The sequence below is a fragment of the Mirounga leonina genome, unplaced genomic scaffold (assembly GCF_011800145.1).
Source record: "Mirounga leonina isolate KUSES-001 unplaced genomic scaffold, KU_Mleo_1.0 Mir_115, whole genome shotgun sequence".
NCBI lineage: Eukaryota > Metazoa > Chordata > Mammalia > Carnivora > Phocidae > Mirounga > Mirounga leonina.
The window spans coordinates 73,889,423-73,909,681 of NW_023270268.1; the positions used below are offsets into that span (position 1 = coordinate 73,889,423).

Genomic DNA, 20,259 nt, shown 5'->3' on the forward strand with positions numbered 1-20,259 from the left:
ACTATCTCTGTCACTATCTCTGTCTTGCAAGTAAATATATTAAATTTATTTATTTATTTATTTATTTTTATTTTTTTTTTTTATTTAACAGAGGTAGAGAAAGAGCACAAGTAGGCAGAGCGGCAGACAGAGAGAGAGGGAGAAGCAGGCTCCCTGCCGAGCAGGGAGCCCGATGTGGGACTCCAATCCCAGGACCCTGGGATCATGACCTGAGCTGAAGGCAGCCACTTAACCGACTGAGCCACCCAGGTGCCCCAATAAATAAAAAAATTTTTTTAAATTTTTTTCTTAAAAAAAAAAAGAAGGATCTTGTATGCATTCCCAGGAAGTTGAGACTTTATGAAGGCAGTGAGGACCACGGCTTAATACTCTAGGAAAAAAAAAAAAACATACAAGAAAGGAAATTGTATACTATTTAACTCAGCACTGAATAATAAATACACAGTCTTAATAACATAAACATTAAATATTAATTTAACCAGAAATTATAATATTGGAAGGATGGGGGACTGGGATAACAGCTTTCTTAATAGGAAATAACCATGTTATGTGAAAAAATATATGTAAATAACCAGAATCACTCAAATAATTGTGGTTTGCTTCTGGAGAATCAGGAGTGGGGAAGGATGGGAGATGAGACTGCTTTTCACCACTAGCCTTGGTTATTTTTTTTTAAGGTTTTATTTATTTATTTAACAGAGAGAAAGAGAGCACAAGCAGGGGGAGGGGCAGGCAGAGGGAGAGGGAGAAGCAGGCCCCCCCCCCACCCCGGCAGTGCAGGGAGCCCAACGTGGGGCTCAATCCCAGGACCCTGGGATCATGACCTGAGCTGAAGGCAGACGATTAACTGAGTCACCCAGGCACCCTCACTACTAGCCTTGTAATATGTAACTTTGTAAATAAGCTTTTTAGAAAGATAATTATGTACTTATATTAATATAAATAAAAACTTTTTTTAGTATTTATATGTGAACCTCAGCTTCATCACTCAATAACTGAGTGACCAGGGGACAATTCTTTATCCTTTCTGTAGCTGAGTTTCTTCATCTGTAACAGGGGATAACAACACCTATTTTGCAGGGTTATTATGAGGACTAAATATGTAAAGTGCTTAGCACTAAGTTTGGAGCTTAATAAATAATATTACTATTGTTCAATATTTATTACATACTTAATATATAAACTTAATAAATGACAGGCACTTTTTTAAAGTTTTATTTATTTATTTTAAGTAATTACTCTACACCCAAGGTGAGGGTTCAACTCACCACCCTGACATCAAAAGTCACCTGCTTTTCCGACTGAGCCAACCAGGCACCCTGAGCTCTTTTGTTTAAAATAAGAGATGGAAAAGAGGCCTAAAAAGCATATTTTAAAGGCCTGAACACATGCTTTCTTTATTATTTCCATCACTGGTCATTGGAACACGTTCCATTACTTAACAAGAGCATGGCTGTATTCATAAAGTATAGAAGAGAGAGAAGTTATAATTCCGATATCAGAAGCCAAAAACTAGTTAAATGTTTCAAAATCAGGAGGTATACTCATCCTTGAAAAAAATACTTGCAGAAACAAAGGAACAAAATAATGTGCTTTGAGGAATCTATCTGCCTGGGAAAACAGGGCTTTGCGATAACATTGTTCCACTTGCACGTACGTTTAAAATTAAAAGGTAACCTAGGATTTGATATGACTGACATGAACAGATTTGCAGGGAAAGGCGGTTTCCCTGGGCTGTCTAGCGACCAGAGTTCTAGTCCCTTTCACCCCTCAGGCCCTCAAATTTCCCGATTGTGTATCAAGGGGTCAAATAAAAAGATCTCTATGTCCTCGGCCCACTCTCTAAGGTTCTGATAATTCTTGGTAATGTGCTTTTGCCTTGGGACGTGGCAATAAACATACGACTCAGGTTTCTCACTAAGGCTCCCAACATGGGTGGATTTCCTTAACCCGTCTCTAACTAAAAGTGTTTCCGAATCAGCAACCCCTGGACTGGGTCTCTTCACACTCCGCACCGACACCCACCCTATACCGGGAAACCCAAGTGGCCCCGGCGGGCGCCCCCAGAGTGGCAACTACATATCCCAGGGTGCCCCAGGGCGGGGGGCGCTCACTCGGATTGGCCAGGGGTCGGTGACGCTCAGTGTTTTGGCCCGGACGGTCACATGTTTCCTTTGTTGTGAGCTGCCGCAAACACTGGTGGCTGGAGGGAGACGCCGGCGCTGCAGAGAGCGCTACGCTGCCGGCCGCTAAGGGAAGGCCGGGGCTGCCGCTGCTGACCGTTTCCAGCCTTCGCCGAGAGGTACCCGGGGATGACAGCTCTGGAACTAGCCGAGAGGCGAGGAACCGGCTAGAACCGGGGGCGGAGGGGCGACTGAGGTCGCGACCATGGGGGTGTCTGCAGGAGGGAAGCCAGCGTCGGCCGACTCGGAGCCAGATGTGGGGTCTAAGGAGAGATTGCGGCTGGGACTTGCACGGTCCCTGTCTGGGGCGCGGCGTCTCCAGGGCACCCTGCGGCGGGGGGGGGGGGGGGGGGGGGGGTCTTCAATGTCCGCACGGTATCGGCAGTCCTGAAGGGAGGGCACCCCCTCCTCCTGGCACTACCGCCCCGGAACCGCGGCGTTGCTGGCGCGGCCCGCCGGGGGCGGGTTGGGAGGAGCATGGCCGCCGGGGTTGGGGGTAGCAGGTGCGGGTCACCCCGCTGCCCCAGGGGCAGGGGCAGCTGGTGGACGGGGCTGGGCAGACGGGCCCCGCATGTTGCCGGTGGGCTTTGAACCGGGCGCTGCTCTTTTTTTAATCGAAGGGAGCACTGAGAATGCGAAGGTCTCAAGTCAAGTCGTGTCGTTTGGTGGGGGCAACCGTTGGTCCTGTTGGGGAGGACTGACGGGGTCAAGGTGGGTCTTAGGGCTTCGGGCCAGAGAAGCCCCATTAAAGCGGTTGCGAAATGTGCTAGGCACCGTCACCTGACCGTTACCCCCGCCCCCACCCCCGAGAGCCTTTGTTTACCACGGATGGCGGCTGAGCCAGCGCCGGGAACCCGGCCCTAGAGCGACCGTCCCCGGGGAGTCGGGGCGGGCGGGGGCGCAGGATTTCAGCTGGCCGAGTCTCCGCCTAGCCTCCCCACCTTCCTACCAGTCCAGGACGAGGTTTCTTAATTTAGTTCCTAATGTCCCCGCCCCCAAGTTCTGGAAGCTCGGGGCGCAGACTGTTACCACAGCTGGGATTGGTCGCCTGCGGCGGACTGCGGGCGGGACGACTGGGCAAGTTCCGAGTGTTTATTGGCGGGTGTCTAGTCGCTCTGCGCAAGCAGTTCTCCCCCGCCCCCTTGAAGGTGATCTGGAGGACGCGCGGGAGCGCGCGCTCTCCCCTCTGGCGCCCCTGCGGCCCAACTGGAACTAGCGGCGCGCGTTTCCGCGCGGAAGGACTGGAGCTTGAGGCCGAGCCACCCTGCTGTCCCTCGGTGACCGCTGCAGCTTCTGCCCAAGCCTTAGGCAGTTCTGGGACAGCAGCGGACGGCCCTCCTTTCGGAGACCGGAAAATTAACCCCCTTTAACTAGTGTTTGATTACCGACATGGTGGAAGTCCTCTTACGAAATTGTCCTTGCTGGTTCTGTAAACAAGATTTAAGTAGCAAAATAAGGACCTTAGGATGCCTCACTCACCCCTAAGGCAGTGACTATTCACAGTTGATTTTAGTGATTAATCACTTGGTTTCAAGTAGCTTTTTCTCAACCAGTTTTTTTAAGAATTACGACTTAGTATTTGCAGCTATAGCCTTTTAGGTCCACCAGCTGAGTTTGATTTTTATTAGGAATGTAAAATAGATTTAAAATCTGCCTCGTGTCGACCAAGATTAAAATTAGAATTCTACTTTTTAAAAAAAGTAGCTTAAGGGTATTTTCCTAAAAGTTAAGAGTCTTCTATACCCCGGTTTAGATGAATAGTTTTCCTTGTTTAGAGGACGGTGGCACATTCTTATATATTAATCCCCGTGGTAATTCAAAATTTGAGTGAATTTCAGATGTGTTGTTTTAAAATTGTAAATTAAGAGGACATTAGTAAAATCTCCAAGAAAATCATTGTAGCCGTAATGTGTTGAAGATATAATTTGCCTAATTTCACGAGTTAATAGCGTACTTGGGCTTTTTCAGATTTTCTTTTCCTGTAAATTTGTAGGAATTGACCCAAGACCCAATGCATATTTGTAGAAGGTAGATGGAGTTCCCTGCGTGAAGCACGAACTGAATATGAACAGTTCTCATTTGTTATGCATTCTTAATATATTTTTGATATTTGAGTGGAGATGACTACACCATAAGGGCAGCTTCTGTGATCCCAAACTGTCTCATCACTTGTGCATTGAGGGCATTTAACATATTTAAATAAGTGCAAACCGCAAACCTCTAACCTTTTTTTAAAATCAACAGTCAAAAGCCTGCTTATCTAGACAAAGCCTGCAACTTAGTCTAAGAACAGGAAAAAGAAATATTTTGAGTTAAGGTTATAAGTTTTAATTTAAACTTCCCTAGCTTTTGTTCAAGTTGCTAAAACCTTAATGCTGTTTAAAAAAAACAAACTTTAACTTCCTTGTTTTTCTGCCATTTCATTAAAACCCAAAAGTCAAGCCTGTGAAAAATAAAAACTATTACATAAATGACAGCAGTTATTTTTGTAAATTTGAGATCCTTTTTCAATAAATATTTAGGTATGGACTGTATGCTGAAAAGTGTAAATAAAATAGCCTTATAAGTATATCCATCTAACTATATGAAAAATACATTTTGTATAATTCTAATTGTGTGACTAAAACAAAATGTGGCCATGTGACAACTGTTGACGTTTTAAAACCTTTATTCTTTCTACTACTAAAAACACAATAGCTAAACTTTTAATTGATGAATTTGTCACTCTGTCTAAATTCATCATCCAAGGGCTTATAATTTTTCAGCATTTGGCACATCTTAAAGTCTACTAATTGATGTTTAAAAGTGATTAGGCCCGGGCGCCTGGGTGGCTCAGTCGTTAAGCATCTGCCTTCAGCTCAGGTCATGATCCAGGAGTCCCTGCATCTGGCTCCCTGCTCGGCGGGAGGCCCGCTTTTCCCTCTCCCACTCCCCCTGCTTGTGTTCCCTCTCTTGCTGTGTCTCTCTCTGTCAAATAAATAAATAAAATCTTCAAAAAAAAAAGTGATTAGGCCTGGGGCGCCTGGGTGGCTCAGTTGGTTAAGTGTCTGACTCTTGATTTCAGCTCAGGTCTCTATCTTGGGGTTGTAAGTTCAAGCCCCACATTAGACTCCATGCTGGGCTTGGAGCCCACTTAAAAAAAAAAAAAAAGTGGTTAGGCTTTACTCTTTACTCAAAAGTTTCTAAAAGTTATTTCTGTAAATAATTTGTGTCACCGCTAGGTAAATAAAAATCACTGACAAAGATATTTTTATACATAGAGAAGTCATCTGAAATACTAGATCTCAAACTTGTTCGAGTGGCAGAGCAGAGGGTAGTGTCCTTGCAGATTTAATTTGATTTTAATAAAGAACATGCATTAAATACTTAAAAGAAACATGTTAGCAGGGTAAAACCAAATGACGTTAAGTTTACATGTTAAGTCTAGTGAAAAGCATGAGTAGGCTCAATAGGCAGCTTGATCGCAGGTGTGATGCTTGATAACATTTTTTTTTTCCTTTGTGGGTTGGGGAATATTAGTAACCAAAAGTTTTAACGCAAGCGAGAGAAACAATGAATGGAGATACTTGATTTTTTTGTTCTGTGATTTAAGATTGTTTAGTTATAGAACCATATTGTTAAGTCTGACACATTGTTTAGGCACTGCTAAATTTTTCATCATTAGACACTTACTTTTTTTCTCTCATTAATCACAGTCAGGGGGCGCCTGAGTGGCTCAGTCGGTAAGCGTCTGCCTTCGGCTCAGGTCATGATCCCAGGTCCTGGGATCGAGCCCCGCATCAGGCTCCCTGCTCCGCCGGAAGCCTGCTTCTCCCTCTCCCACTCCCCCTGCTTGGGTTCCCTCTCTCACTGTGTCTTTCTCTGTCAAATAAATTAAAAAAAAAAAAAAATCTTTAAAAAAAAATCACAGTCAGAATGTATTGACCATTTGAATTCTAGTCAACAAGGGATAATCACTAGTTGCTGTAATCCTAAGCAAAGAAATTTAAGTGTCAGTTGGTTTCTGTTGTCTGATGGTGGGTAAATATGTTCTTGGTGGTTCCATTAAGAAAATTAAAATGTTGAAAATAACATCTTGTTTATTTACTATTTCTTAAATTATTTTTCATTTAGCTATGTAAAATAAACTCTTCTTCTTCCCCTCAAAAGAAAAGAACAGAACATCTTGAAGACTGGACTTTAAATACTGCATTTGTAAAACTTGGTTCAGGAACCACTCACTGCTCCCAGAGTAAAACTTTAAATTGAAATTTTAAGAGTGTAAATTTATAGTTTTTAAAAAGTCATTAAATAGAATATTTCTAATAAATAAATTAGCTTTTGAGAAAATAAGGTGAAAATACTTGAAATGTATAAAAACTGCATGGTTTTATGTAGTACCATGTTAAGTATAATTTTCTAGTCATTTTTAAATAATGGACTTACTATGTTGTACTTTTCTGGCTTTCCTTCTTTTGCTTTACTTTATATCTGTATAGCTTTATATATCTTTAAAGATAAACCTCTTCTTGGGGCACCTGGGTGGCTCAGTCGTTGAGCGTCTCCCTTCGGCGCAGGTCATGATCCCGGCGTCCTGGGATCAAGCCCCGCATCGGGCTCTCTGCTCAGCGGGAAGCCTGCTTCTCCCCCTCCCACTCCCCCTGCTTGTGTTCCCTCTCTTACTGTCTCTGTCAAATAAATAAATAAAATCTTAAAAAAAAAAAAGATAAACCTCTTCTTGGTTAGTCTTCTGGTTGTCTCTGCTATGTTTTCTGCACTCAAAGTTAAATTTGAGAAAATGGAGTGGTGTAGAGCATAGTATTTGGCAGTTCACTATCACTAGTTGTAGGAATCACAATAGTGAATATGTTGGTTTCCTTTGCTATTTGGTATTTATTAGTCTTTAAAGCTCCTCCTTAATCCACACTATCTTTAAGACTGATGGTAATTTCTTTATTTTGTATAGGATTCCTGCATTCTAAAGGAAAATTAAGCTTGGTTGCAGTACAGCTACATTCTAGATCAATTCTGATATTATAACTCCTTTGGACTTTGTACACTGACCTCCTCTGTCCCTTGCCCTTACCTATTAGGTTGGTAAGTATTACCTTAAAACTCCACTCAAAATGCCCTAGTAAATTGCCTTGCCCTTCTTCTCCTCAAGGTAATAGTTCTAGACCAGATCAGTCATGAGAAAATTTATTCCAATCTGTGTTTTCTACTAGCAGAACACTAAAAATTTTAATCTATTTTAGTATCAGTTATGGAGTTTTTTGTTTTTTTTTTTTAAGTTTATCTATTTATTTATTTAAGTAAACTCTATACCCAGTGTGGGGCTTGAACTCACAACCCAGAGATTGAGTTACATGTTCTACTGACTGAGCCAACCAGGCACCCCAACCCTGTAGAGTCTTGAATTGGATCTGAATCCAGTATTTGTGACCCCAGCGCCAGACGGAAAAATAAACATTTCTTTAGTTGACCTGGATACCTACGTTGGCTCAGGATTTTATTGTCCACTGGGAAAAAACACTTAGCTAGGATTAACAATCTCCTAATTTGACTAAGTTGAAATATTCTTTACCAAGGGTACACACAAGTTAGACTTACTTCCGGGAGTAAGGAAACATTCAAAATAACTTTTATTTCACGATTGTAGCAAAATCAGGGCATACAGATACGTGTTTGTGTACATATATAGGGAAAAATCAGTAGTCCATATCTTGGTTTTCATGATCAACTTTTTTTATTTGCCTTAATTTGTTAAGACATTATGAGTTCTGTTTGTAGATATTTGGGCCAGACACCAGAATTGCTTATGTTTAATTACCATTGCCATTCTGTGCACAGTTCAAGGTTCTGGTATTTTCTCTTAAGCATTCCTCTCCTTCCCATCCACCAAAAGAAAAAAAAAGAATTGTGCTGAATTAGTTGGTTTCCACAGGTACTAAGTTTATAAGGTTTAACAAAGCAGAAGAAATAATATATATTAATGCATTAAAATGCATATGTAATAATGCATTTGTATATTCTAAAATAATTATTTGAGATTCTATATGGATAATCTAGATAACTAAGGATTAAAAACTAAATTTTTTTTCTTGAATTACCCAGATATTTTCTGATTTTCTCAATTTGAATCCATACTTTTATAATACATAATGACTAAACTGTCAATTTTTGTAGTATTGCTAGACCAACTCAGAATTATTTAATGGCTGCAAACTCAGATGAGACCTCAATTACCAGACACTCTTCAAATATCCATTGCAGAATTATCACAGGATATATATTTTGTCATCTCAGTGCCACCAGTTAGCTTGCTGTTGACAATAATCTTTGTTTACTCATCTTTCAGGAAACTTTACTCCAAGATAATATTGTCAAGTAAGGAAGTTGACAAATAAGGAAACTAATTTGTATGTAAAAGAGCATAATATTATTAATTTGCTTTAAGGAATTGTTATTCAGTAATGATTTCCTATGCAAAAGTAAACTTTTAAACTATGCAAAAGTAGAAACTGAAGTCTAAAAACTTTTTTCAACATATTAGTAAATAATGCCAACTATGCATTAAGTGATTAGTATCTGATAATATATTACTGTTCTCCATTTATTTTAGGTGTGGAAATTAAAACAACACAAATATTTTGGGGATTTGATCAAGCAAATGCTAAAAAGGTATTATATTTATAGTATTTATAAAGTATCTGAGGGGTGCCTGGGTGGCACAGTTGGTTCAGTGTCTGACTTGTGGTTTTGGCTCAGGTCCTGATCTCAGGGTCATTGAGATAGAGCCCTGTGTCAGGCTCTGCGTTCAGTGCGGAGTCTGGTTGGGATTCTCTCTTCCTCTCCCTCTCCCTCTACCCCTCCCACTTGTGGGCTCTCTCGCTCTCTCTCTCTCAAATACATAAATCTTTAAAAAAAAAAACCCGCAACTAAACATTGTTATTAGGGAATCTAAACCATTTTCCTTTCTTTAACCAGGGATTACTTAAGCCAATCAGAGTAATGGGGAACAATTCTGTCCTCAAGATCATAAAAGAAAACAATATCATAGTCATTTTTTTTTTAAGATTTTATTTATTTATTTGACAGAGAGATACACAGTGAGAGAGGGAACACAAGCAGGGGGTAGTGGGAGAGGGAGAAGCAGGCTCCCTGCCGAGCAGGGACCCCGATGCTAGGCTCGATCCCAGGACGCCGGGATCATGACCTGAGCCAAAGGCAGACGCTTAACACCTGAACCATCCAGGCACCCCGTCATAGTCATTTTTGTTACCAAATAAAGTATCCACTCTTTTCACTTCCTCCCTCCCTCAGTCCCTCTTCTACATTTTTCTCTAGCCTTAGAGATACTAAAATAAGTTATCTCTCCTCATTTTTCTGAGACATAGGCCAAAAACAATTTTAAATCTACCTAGCAATTAGGAACTAGGTCTACAACATGCATGAGTTCTGCAATTGGAAATAAACCCTAGAGTACCTTTAACCAGAAGAATCTTTGTGTTAAGAAAAATCTTCCTTTCAAGTGAGGGTATCACTTCAGGAATTAAGCTCCTGAAGAAATGAGGGAGGGAAAGAAAGATACTAGCTTTTCTAGACAAATCATGCAACTGGCAGTCAGTTGCTGACAAGACAATCTGATCACCCTTGCATTTGCTATCTTTATCTAGATAAAACTTTGTCATTGTATTTCTTTGGAACAAACATTTTCCCCTCTTATTTTATCTAGAGATGCTTAACTTAGTTGCTTACTTTTTCCTGAAGGGAATGATGATACTTTGATATTTGCTAAATTTTTAGAAGAATTCTATCTGTAATTTATGTTTTGTTTGCTTGATTGTGTATGAATTCGTTTATTATAAATCTTGAACCTATATTAGATACTGTACTCTGAGATGTGGTTAAACTTTATATTTTTAACCATTACTTAGTTATTGTTATTAGGGAATTAAGTTAAAATACTTCGCTTGTGTAAAATGGGAAAACAAAAGCTAGTAAATTACATCTGGAAGCCCAAAAGATGCACTTTGAAATGTATCTCCTATTTCTAAGACCCTCCTGTGTGAATTATTTACCCTGTCATCAATAGGCAGAGTTTACATTTTGTGTTGTGGAGATTGGTTAATGGGCGAGTTCTCAGAACTTTCTAGGGGAAGTGAGGATGTACAAAAGCCAGGCCAAAGCTGCTTGGAAAGAAATAGCCCAGATCTATGAGATAGCCTATCTACATACAAAGCAGTAAACAAGTATCTTGTTGCTGTTGAATACTTTGTAATAGCAGGTGATTTTATAGCTGTTCTAATCCAGGATTTTCAGTTTTACACTGGGCGAAAGCAGTGGAAGACTTGCTAGTCAATAGTCAAGGAACTAGCTACGAGAGTAAGAGGCAGAAAATAACGTAAGACAAACCCTTAACTCCTATAAAGGTTTTATCAGCCTTATATTAATACATAACTTGCTCAATCTGCTATCTCCAAATTTATCAGATAGAGATATCAGATAACAAATACCAGACACAGTAAAATTATTGGATACAGAAAGCAGAGTACCTTTTCATTTGTTTTCTTTTTTGTCCCTTTTAGCCAAAAGGGAAATTCTTAGTTTTTGCAGTATGTTATTTTATTTTGCATTTTGTTTGTATTCTGTTGCATTGTTTTGCATTCATTTAAACACTGAGAAGGGGCAGCTGGGTGGCTTAGTCAGTTGGACATCTGACTCTTGATTTTGGCTCGGATTGTGATCTCGGGGTTGTGGGATTGCGCCCCGCGTCTGGCTCTGTGCTCAGCGCAGTCTACTTGGGATTCTCTCTCTTCCTTGCCTTCTACCCCTCCCCTGGCTTATGAGCCCCCCCGCAAAATAAGTGAATAAATAAAAAATCTTTAAACACTGAGGGAACAAAAATGTAGAACAGAAAAGGCATAAAGTTGGAGATTGTTTTCAGTAACACCAGTAATCACACCACTAGTCAAAAACAATAATTTGTGAATTTTTTGAATCTGAAATGCAGTAAGAAATTAAGTAAGCTGATTTGAAGATAAATTCCTGTTTTGAAAGCTGACTTGTGACTGATTCAACCATAATTTGAATTTAGCTTGGTAAAGCATTAAAGTAAGTTATATTCCATATCATATTTGTTTATGTTTATCATAATTGAATGGTTATCACTTGTGATATTACATGCTTTGAACATTTTTCAGTTTCAACAACAAAAAATTGGCATTCAGGCACAGTAGTGATCTCTCATCTATGGGAGATAGGTTTCTGTGTATTGAACCATTACTGAGATAACTTCAGATTAAAAGTGTATTTGAGATATGTGCTACTGCACATGTATGGGAGCTTGCAATTTAAAAGTGATGATATGTACTATACGTGAATTTTTAAATTTTAACACATGTATATGTGCATGTATTTATGGATGGCACACACATGTGTGGGCAGCCATAACCCAAGAAGTTGAATGACCTGTAGTAAGGCAAACATGAACTCTCTAGTCAGGAAAATCTCAAAAGAGATGGGAAGAAACATCTCCCTTTTTTTTAGTTTGTGATGATACATTTTAAAACTAATAGTGAAATATTTTAAACCCATGCAATTTTATTCATTTAGGTATTAAAATTAACAAAAGAAGATTTTTATTCTCAGGCAGAGATCTGTTACCTAAAACCTCCCAAACATAATTAGATTACAGTTCAAAATCTGGCATTCTTGGACCATAACATATGTGTAGACAAATATTCTCTCAAATTTAAGAAAAGCTAATTTTACTGACTAAATATCCAATAATTGACATTGCTCCAAAAACCAGTTATTCATAAGCATTCTCTTAGGTTTATTTTTACTTGTGTGTTTATTTAAATAGGCCTTCTACATGAGTTTCCACTGTTCTCTAACAGTTTCATTATATTATAAACTTTGTTACACATTTAAAAAATAAATGACATACGTATTTGAATACTTAAAATTTTCTGTTTGTTTTCTTAAACTTAAAAGTAAGGGTAAAGTTTATCCCTGTCAGTCTTTCACTTACCTTGTAAATAGTTCCTGCCTATTTAGAAAAATCTGTCTTGGGGAGCCTGGGTGGCTCAGTCGTTAAGTGTCTGCCTTCGGCTCAGGTCATGATCCCAGAGTGCTGGGATCGAGCCCCGCATTGGGCTCCCTGCTTGGCGGGAAGCCTGCGTTCCTCTCCCACCCCCCCGCTTGTGTTCCCTCTCTCGCTGTCTCTCTCTCTGTCAAATAAATAAATAAAATCTTGAAAAAAAGAAAAAAAGAAAAAAGATCTGTCTTAATCCTGTATATAAAGTCCTAAGGCTGTAAACAATTTTCTTGTTAATTGTAATAACAACTTCATAAGGTTGTTGGGAGGTTTAAATTAAATCTGTATGAAGAGTTTAGAAAGTTGGGGCACCTGAGTTGGGCATCCAACTCTTGGTTTCGGCTGGGGTAGTAATTTCATGGGTCGTCGAATCAAGCCTGGTGTTGGGCTCTGCACTGAGGGGGAAGTCTGCTTGAGGATTCTCTCCCTCTGCCCCTCCCGCCTCAAATAAATAAATAGATCTTTTTATTGTTTTAAAGATTTACTTAATTTATTTGAGAAAGAGAGAGCAGGGGAGGGGCAGAGGGAGAGGGAAAGAATCTCAAGCAGACTGCCTGCTGAGCGCAGAGCCCCTTGTGGGGCTGGATCTCATGACCCTGAGATCATGACCTGAGCCGAAATCAAGAGTCGGTTGCTTAACCAACTGAGCCATCCAGGCACCCCAATAAATAAATCTTTAAAAAAGAGAGAGAATTTAGAAAGTGCCAGGCACATGGCAAGCAGTTTTAAAAAAAAGAAGATTAGTGTTTTTCTGTTTTGTTTTTTAATGTGTATAAGGAAATACAGCCCCCATGGTATCGTCAAACCAGTTAATACCCAATTAGTACACAGATTTGGCTCTTAATAGTTCCTACAGCCTTACTTGGTAGATTTCCAAGAACTTCCTCAGTTTTTGCCAGAATTCTTAGAGGGAACCTAAATGACCCTTCTTCGGTCATTTTAGGACTTTTTAAATTCAAACAATCCACAAGAACACAGCAGGAATTTCCCTATTAGCATACTGTCTCTGAATCCCCACCTGGTGATCCCAAATGAAAAAAGTATTTGTTTTACTTGCATCTTTATTCCATTTGACTAATAAAATTGCTTGAATTTTTTTCTGACTTTACCTGCAAAATTAAGAGATGAAGAGAGGAATGGAAGAGAAAGGATTTTGTACATGCAAACATTTAGGTGTCCTTCAAATGTGATTACAACCAGGTACTTTGCCCTAACAATTAGAATAGCCTGCTGTACATCTGCCTAGGGAAAATCCTAACACCTGGACTTCAGAAAGATTAAGTGCTAATTTATATGAAGAGGTAGAAAACATTTAATAGAAACTTAAGTGGGAACTGTGCTATCCATACCGGTGTGGCATCATATCGCACATACTACCTTACTGTTTTATCTTTTTGTGAATATGCTTTGTTGCAACTATATTAAAAAAAAAAACCAACCTCAACAGCAACATCCAGTAATATCTTACATCTCTGAAAACCATAGGCCGAGCACAGTATCCTGACAATGGTAGGCACACAATAAATATTTGTTGATGATAGGAATGGAAGTGACAAAATTAAGTACACTCAGTGAGGGAATTGATGAAAATTGGAAGTATCTAGTGAATATTGTAACTAGGGTATCTGGGTCATTAGAATGATGAGAAAAGAAGGCAAATATAAGAATAAATCAGGGGGCACCTAGGTGGCTCAGTTGGTTAAGCGTCTGCCTTTTACTCAGGTCATGATCCCAGGGTCCTGGGAATGAGCCCCTCATTGGGCTTCCTGCTCGTGGGGAGTCTGCTTGTCCCTCTCCCTCTGCCCCTCCCCCCGACTTGTGCGCACGCACTCTCTTTCTCAAATAAATAAAATCTTTTAAAAAAGGATAAATCAGAATATGAAAGAGAATGTAATAGAATGAGTTGCTTCTTGGTTTGGTTTGTTTTTTTTTTTTTTTAAGATTTTATTTATTTGACAGAGAGAGGCACAGCGAGAGAGGGAACACAAGCAGGGGGAGTGGGAGAGGGAGAAGCAGGCTTCCTGCCGAGCAGGGAGCCTGATGTGGGACTCATCCAGGACCCCTGAGATCATGACCTGAGCCGAAGGCAGACGCTTAACAACTGAGCCACCCAGGTGCCTGGTTCTTGGTTTTGATAGTTCATATTTTCTAGCTTACTATGTCACATAAGGATTCTAAAAATGGGGTACAATTTAATGTGTGATGGGTATACAAAATACAGGGTTTTTTTAAAGGATTTATTTTTAGAGACAGAGTGCAAGTGTGGGCACACGTAAGCAGGGGAGGGGCAGGAGGAGAGAATCTTTCAAGCAGACTCCCTGCTGAGCATGGAGCCTGCCCTGGCTCAGTCTCAAGACCCATGAGATCATGATCTGAACTGAAACCAGGAGTCAGTGGCTTAACTGACAGGGCCATCCAGGAGCCCCACAAAACACAGTTCTAAATTAAGATTGTTAACTCTCAAGTCTCCATTTTATTTGTGGCTGGTGAATGTAGGACAGCATTTCATTTGGGGGTTATCTTTGATGTTCTTAAGCATTCTTTAGGCTTAGTTAGGCCTGGATGTCTGTTGAAATATTTCAGGAAGAAGCTGGGACCTTTAGAAGGAATTGTGTATGAGATTATGAGAGAATGGGAATAGTTGAGAGTTATTCTCAGTGCTCTTAAGCCAGTTACAGATACATTTTGGATCACATATTAATTTATGTAGATGTGAAAAGAGAGTAGCTGTGGAAGAACCACCTTAAAAATCAAAACTTAAAAAGAATTGATAGCCATAGCCCAGTGCCTCAGTCCATTAGTTTACCTATTCATATTCATTTCTGAGAGAAGTTTGGGGATGTTTCTTATTAGTGAAAGGGAGAAGGGCATAGATACATGTGTTTTAAAGATCTGAAAACAAAATACTACATATTTATAGTGGAAATTGGGTGAAATAGAGGAAAACAAAAGATAAATAAATCACTTAACATTTTGGCATATATGCCTCCTTTTTTCTATCCCTAAGATACACTGATACAAAGTTTTTTCTATTTTGAGCATATGTTTTACGATCCGCTTTTCACTTACTATTTGACATACTTCCCTGTGTCATTAAATAGTCTACATAATTTTAAATGGCTGCATAGACTAAGATGCGGTATGGTTTAACTCATCTTCTATTGTAGGGCATTTAGATTGTTTTAAGTATTTTCTATTAATAGAGCATTGAACATCTCTGTAGATCTTTCCACATATTCCAGATTATTTCCTTAGGATAGATTGCTAGAAATGGACTTGCTGGTCGAACAATACACAATTTTTTTAAGTAATCTCTATACCCAACATGGGGCTTGAATTTACAAATACAAGATCAAGAGTCGCATCCTGTACTGACTGAGCCAGCCAGGTGCCCCAATACCCATATTTTTAAAGGCTGCTGGTAGATATAACTGAATTCCTCTCTCACAATATTATATTAAGGTAATAAACATTTATATTAGGAATCTGAATATAGTCAAATTCTTTGTCTTACAGCATTCAGACTTAACTCTACAGTCAGTAGATAAAACCCAGTTGTGTAAAAGGGGAGACAGAGGTTATTAGTAATTCAAAAAGTATATAATATCTTTGGGGGGGTGGGCTTAAGGAGTACTATGGCAGATTATACCCATAATGCAAATTTTTATTTATCAATTCTTATTAAAATGAGATAGTACTCTATACTCCACATAAGATAAATATATATATAAGATATATATATATGAATTTGTTGTAATGTTTACATCAAAATGAGACTATGTAGTCTGAGTCCTGAATTTTTCATATATTGAAATGTTTACCTTTTTTTTTCTACTTTTAGCCACATAAAGAAGATCCTTAACATTTCTCAGCAATTATATAGTCAACTGATGTAACAATGGTACTAATATTGGGACGAAGACTAAACAGAGAGGATCTTGGGGTGCGTGATTCCCCAGCAACTAAGCGTAAAGTTTTTGAAATGGACCCTAAATCTCTGACAGGCCATGAATTTTTTGACTTCTCCTCAGGATCATCCCATGCTGAAAACATACTCCAGATATTCAATGAATTCCGAGACAGCCGCTTATTCACAGACGTCATCATTTGTGTGGAAGGCAAAGAATTTCCTTGCCATAGAGCTGTTCTCTCAGCCTGTAGTAGCTACTTCAGAGCTATGTTTTGTAATGACCACAGAGAAAGCCGAGAAATGTTGGTTGAGATCAATGGTATTTTAGCTGAAGCTATGGAATGTTTTTTGCAGTATGTTTATACTGGAAAGGTAAAGATCACTACAGAGAATGTACAGTATCTCTTTGAAACATCAAGCCTCTTTCAGATTAGTGTTCTCCGTGATGCTTGTGCCAAGTTCTTAGAGGAACAACTTGATCCTTGTAACTGCTTAGGAATCCAGCGCTTTGCTGACACCCATTCTCTCAAAACACTCTTCACAAAATGCAAGAATTTTGCATTACAGACTTTTGAAGATGTGTCGCAGCATGAAGAATTTCTTGAGCTTGACAAAGATGAACTTATTGATTATATTTGTAGTGACGAACTTGTTATTGGTAAAGAGGAGATGGTTTTTGAAGCCGTCATGCGTTGGGTCTATCGTGCTGTTGATCTGAGAAGACCACTGTTACATGAGCTCCTGACACATGTGAGACTCCCTCTGTTGCATCCCAACTACTTTGTCCAAACAGTTGAGGTGGACCAATTGATCCAGAATTCTCCGGAGTGTTATCAGCTATTGCACGAAGCAAGACGGTACCACATACTTGGGAATGAAATGATGTCCCCAAGGACTAGGCCACGCAGGTGAGAAAACTGTTTATAAATGAACTACAACATAATTAACAAACGTTTTTATTTTTAAAATATTTTTAAACCTCCTGAGTGAAATCTCAGTGTAGTCATTTATATGTATTGTGAACATGTGGCTTTCCATAATTTAAGATTTGTTTTGGATTATGTAAATCATTAAAATGTCTCTCCCCCTCAAAAAAAAATTTTTTTAAAAGCCTTTGCCAGTGAACACTAGATTCAGCAGTATCATTCTTTGTTATTCTGAGCTATGAAAGGGTATTGCAAAGGGTCTTTGCAACTGTGAACATCTCAACATATTTCTGCTTATTTCTCTTAATCTTTTCTCTTAATCTCTAATCATTCCACTTTTCTTTCCAAAGAGTCTTTGGATATAAAGTAGACTAAAGATTTTGGTAGACTGTCGGGCGCCTGGTGGCTCACTTGGTTAGGCAACTGCCTTCGGCTCAGGTCACGATCCCAGGGTCCTGGGATCGAATCCCACATTGGGCTCCCCCTGCTCTGTAGGGAGCCTGCTTCTCCCTGTGCCTCTGCCTGCCACTCCCCCTGCTTGTGCTCTCTCTCTCTCTCTGTCAAATGAATAAATAAAATATTAAAAAAAAAAAACAAAAAACTTTGGTAGACTCTCTTGTACTGCCTCTACATATAAAAAACAATTGGTAGGGGTGCCCAGTTGGTTAAGTGTCTGACTCTTGATTTCAGCTCAGGTCATGAACTCAAGCCCTGCATTGGGCTCTGCACTCAGTGGGAGTCTGCTTGAGATTCTCTCTCTCTCAGATAAATAAATAAATCTTTAAAAAAAAAATTGGCAAATTCACAGACTTCCTTTTTTCCTAGCAGACAACTTGAGATATAAAGGTGAAGTAAGTAAGCTGATATATATTGAGTACATTCTTTTTTTTTTTTTTAAGATTTTATTTATTTGACAGAGAGAGGCAGTGAGAGTGGGAACACAAGCAGGGGGAGTGGGAGAGGGAGAAGCAGGCTTCCCACCGAGCAGGGAGCCCAATGCGGGGCTCAGTCCCAGGACCCTAGGATCATGACCTGAGCCGAAGGCAGATGCTTAACAACTGAGCCACCCAGGTGCCCCTATTGAGTGGATTCTTGATGTAAAATCCAGGTTTCAGATCTCTTCTCATTGTCACAGTAATTTAATGTCAATCTTAATTTTTTAATTTTTTTTCTGATTATAAAAATTATATCATCATTAGAGAGAATTTGGAAAACATATTTAGAGGTAGGAATTCAATTCAGTATTACACTTGTATCTTCTTATAGTGCATTATTTCAGTAAAACATACAGATTTTAATTTATAAGCTATAGGAAAATAATATCCATGTCTTAATAATTGAAGGAATAATATTAAATGTACTATACTGTGCATAGGCAAGAAATGGCTATTGTGAGAAATATAGTAAAGAATCTTGCAGGGCGCCTGGGTGGCTCAGTCAGTTAAGCGTCTGCCTTCTGCTCAGGTCATGATCCCAGGGTCCTGGGATCGAGTCCCACATCAGGCTCCTTGCTCATCAGGGAGCCTGCTTCTCCCTGTGCCTGCTGCTTCCCCTGCTTGTGCTCTTTCTCTCGCTGTCTTTCTGATAAATAAATAAATAAAATCTTTTTTAAAAAATCTAATATTTTTCAACAAAGCTAATTTTTTTAAATTGTGGTTAAAAAACGAATAGCATAAATTTATCATCTTAACCAATTTTAATAATTGTACCACTCGGTAGTGTTAAATATATTCACATTGTTGTAAAACTGGTATTTACTTTTATTTTCTCATATCATCTCCACTTTTCCTATAAATTTACTAGAGCGTAGCTCTCAAACCAAAATTTTAGCTTTGATTTTGATTATTGTTTTGGGATATGATTAAAATTCAGCATATGATGAGATAGCATGTCTTTAAAATCTAGTTTGAACATAGCAAGATTTAATCTTTTTCCTCATATGTAAAGTGAGAATGATGATAAATAGTACCTATCTCACAGGTTCTGCCATTGAAACTATTAAATGCAATAATCCTTAAGGTACTCATCATCGAAAGTGGTGTAGAGAAGTAGTTAAAAATTATTAGCTATTATTATTTATATAGTGTAGTGTAGGTTTGACCCACTTAAGAAAACTCCCAGGGGTGCCTGCTTGGCATGGTTGGTTAAGAGTTCGATCCTTGGTTTCAGCTCAGGTCCTATATCAAGGTCTTGAGATCAAGCCCCGAGTGGGGCTCCTCTCTTAGCTCAGGGTTTGCTTAAGACTCTCTCTCCCTCTCCCTCTGCACCCCCTACTTGTACACTCACATGTGCGTGCATGTGTGCACTCTCAAATAAATAAATCTTTAAAGAAGACTCCCAGTACTTGACAGTCTGAACTTTTTATAAATTGGATACAATATTGGGTAATTATTATTATAAAAAATTAATACTTCTTTGTATTTAGGGTTAGAGTACATTTTTTTCTTCAAAGTCAACTGAATTTAGTGAAAAGTAACAATTGCTTTGTAAGAAAGAAGTATATTTGACCCTTTCAGTTTTTTAAGAAGGAACAAAAAACATAGAATTTTATTATATAAATATACTAATTTTTAAGTCGTTATTTTTTTTAAGTACTATTAAGAAACATGGGCTGAGCTTAAAAATGTGAAAGACCAGGGGGCGCCTGGGTGGCTCAGTTGGTTAAGCGACTGCCTTCGGCTCAGGTCATGATCCCGGAGTTCCGGGATCGAGTCCCGCGTCGGGCTCCCTGCTCAGCGGGGAGTCTGCTTCTCCCTCTGACCCTCCTCCCTCTCATGCTCTCTGTCTCTCATTCTCTCTCTCGCAAATAAATAAAATCTTAAAAAAAAAAAAATGTGAAAGACCAAGGTTCTTTTTTTTTTTAAGATTTTATTTATTTATTCATGAGAGACACAGAGAGAGAAAGAGAGAGAGAGAAGCAGAGGGAGAAGCAGGCTTCCCGCTAAGCAGGGAGCCCAATGCGGGACTCGATCCCAGGACCCTGGGATCATGACCTGAGCCGAAAGCAGACACTTAACCATCTGAGCCACCCAGGCGCCCAAGACCAAGGTTCTTAAATGTATTGATTAAGAATGCTGAACAGCGGGCGCTTGGGTGGCTCAGTCAGTTAAGCTCTGCCTTCAGCTCAGGTCATGATCTCAGGGTCCTGGGATTGAGTCC

At 39.4% G+C, this 20,259-nt stretch overlaps 1 protein-coding gene across 7 annotated transcripts in view; it reads left to right on the plus strand.

Moving 5' to 3' along the window:
- The first annotated feature begins 2,193 nt into the window (after positions 1–2,193).
- The window catches only part of KLHL24 (kelch like family member 24), a 44,684-nt gene continuing 26,618 nt past the window's right edge, over positions 2,194–20,259 (plus strand). For 2 of the 7 annotated variants that reach the window (XM_034999677.1, XM_034999683.1), the window contains exons 1-4: positions 2,194–2,302; positions 7,129–7,259; positions 8,785–8,843; positions 16,106–17,082. In XM_034999677.1, the coding sequence (XP_034855568.1) occupies positions 16,163–17,082 (920 nt within the window). In that variant the 5' untranslated portion in view covers positions 2,194–2,302; positions 7,129–7,259; positions 8,785–8,843; positions 16,106–16,162. Of the gene's footprint in view, positions 2,303–6,882; positions 7,260–8,784; positions 8,844–11,175; positions 11,277–16,105; positions 17,083–20,259 lie in introns of those variants that run through there. The other 5 variants (XM_034999680.1, XM_034999681.1, XM_034999678.1 and 2 more) reach the window with 5 other exon arrangements.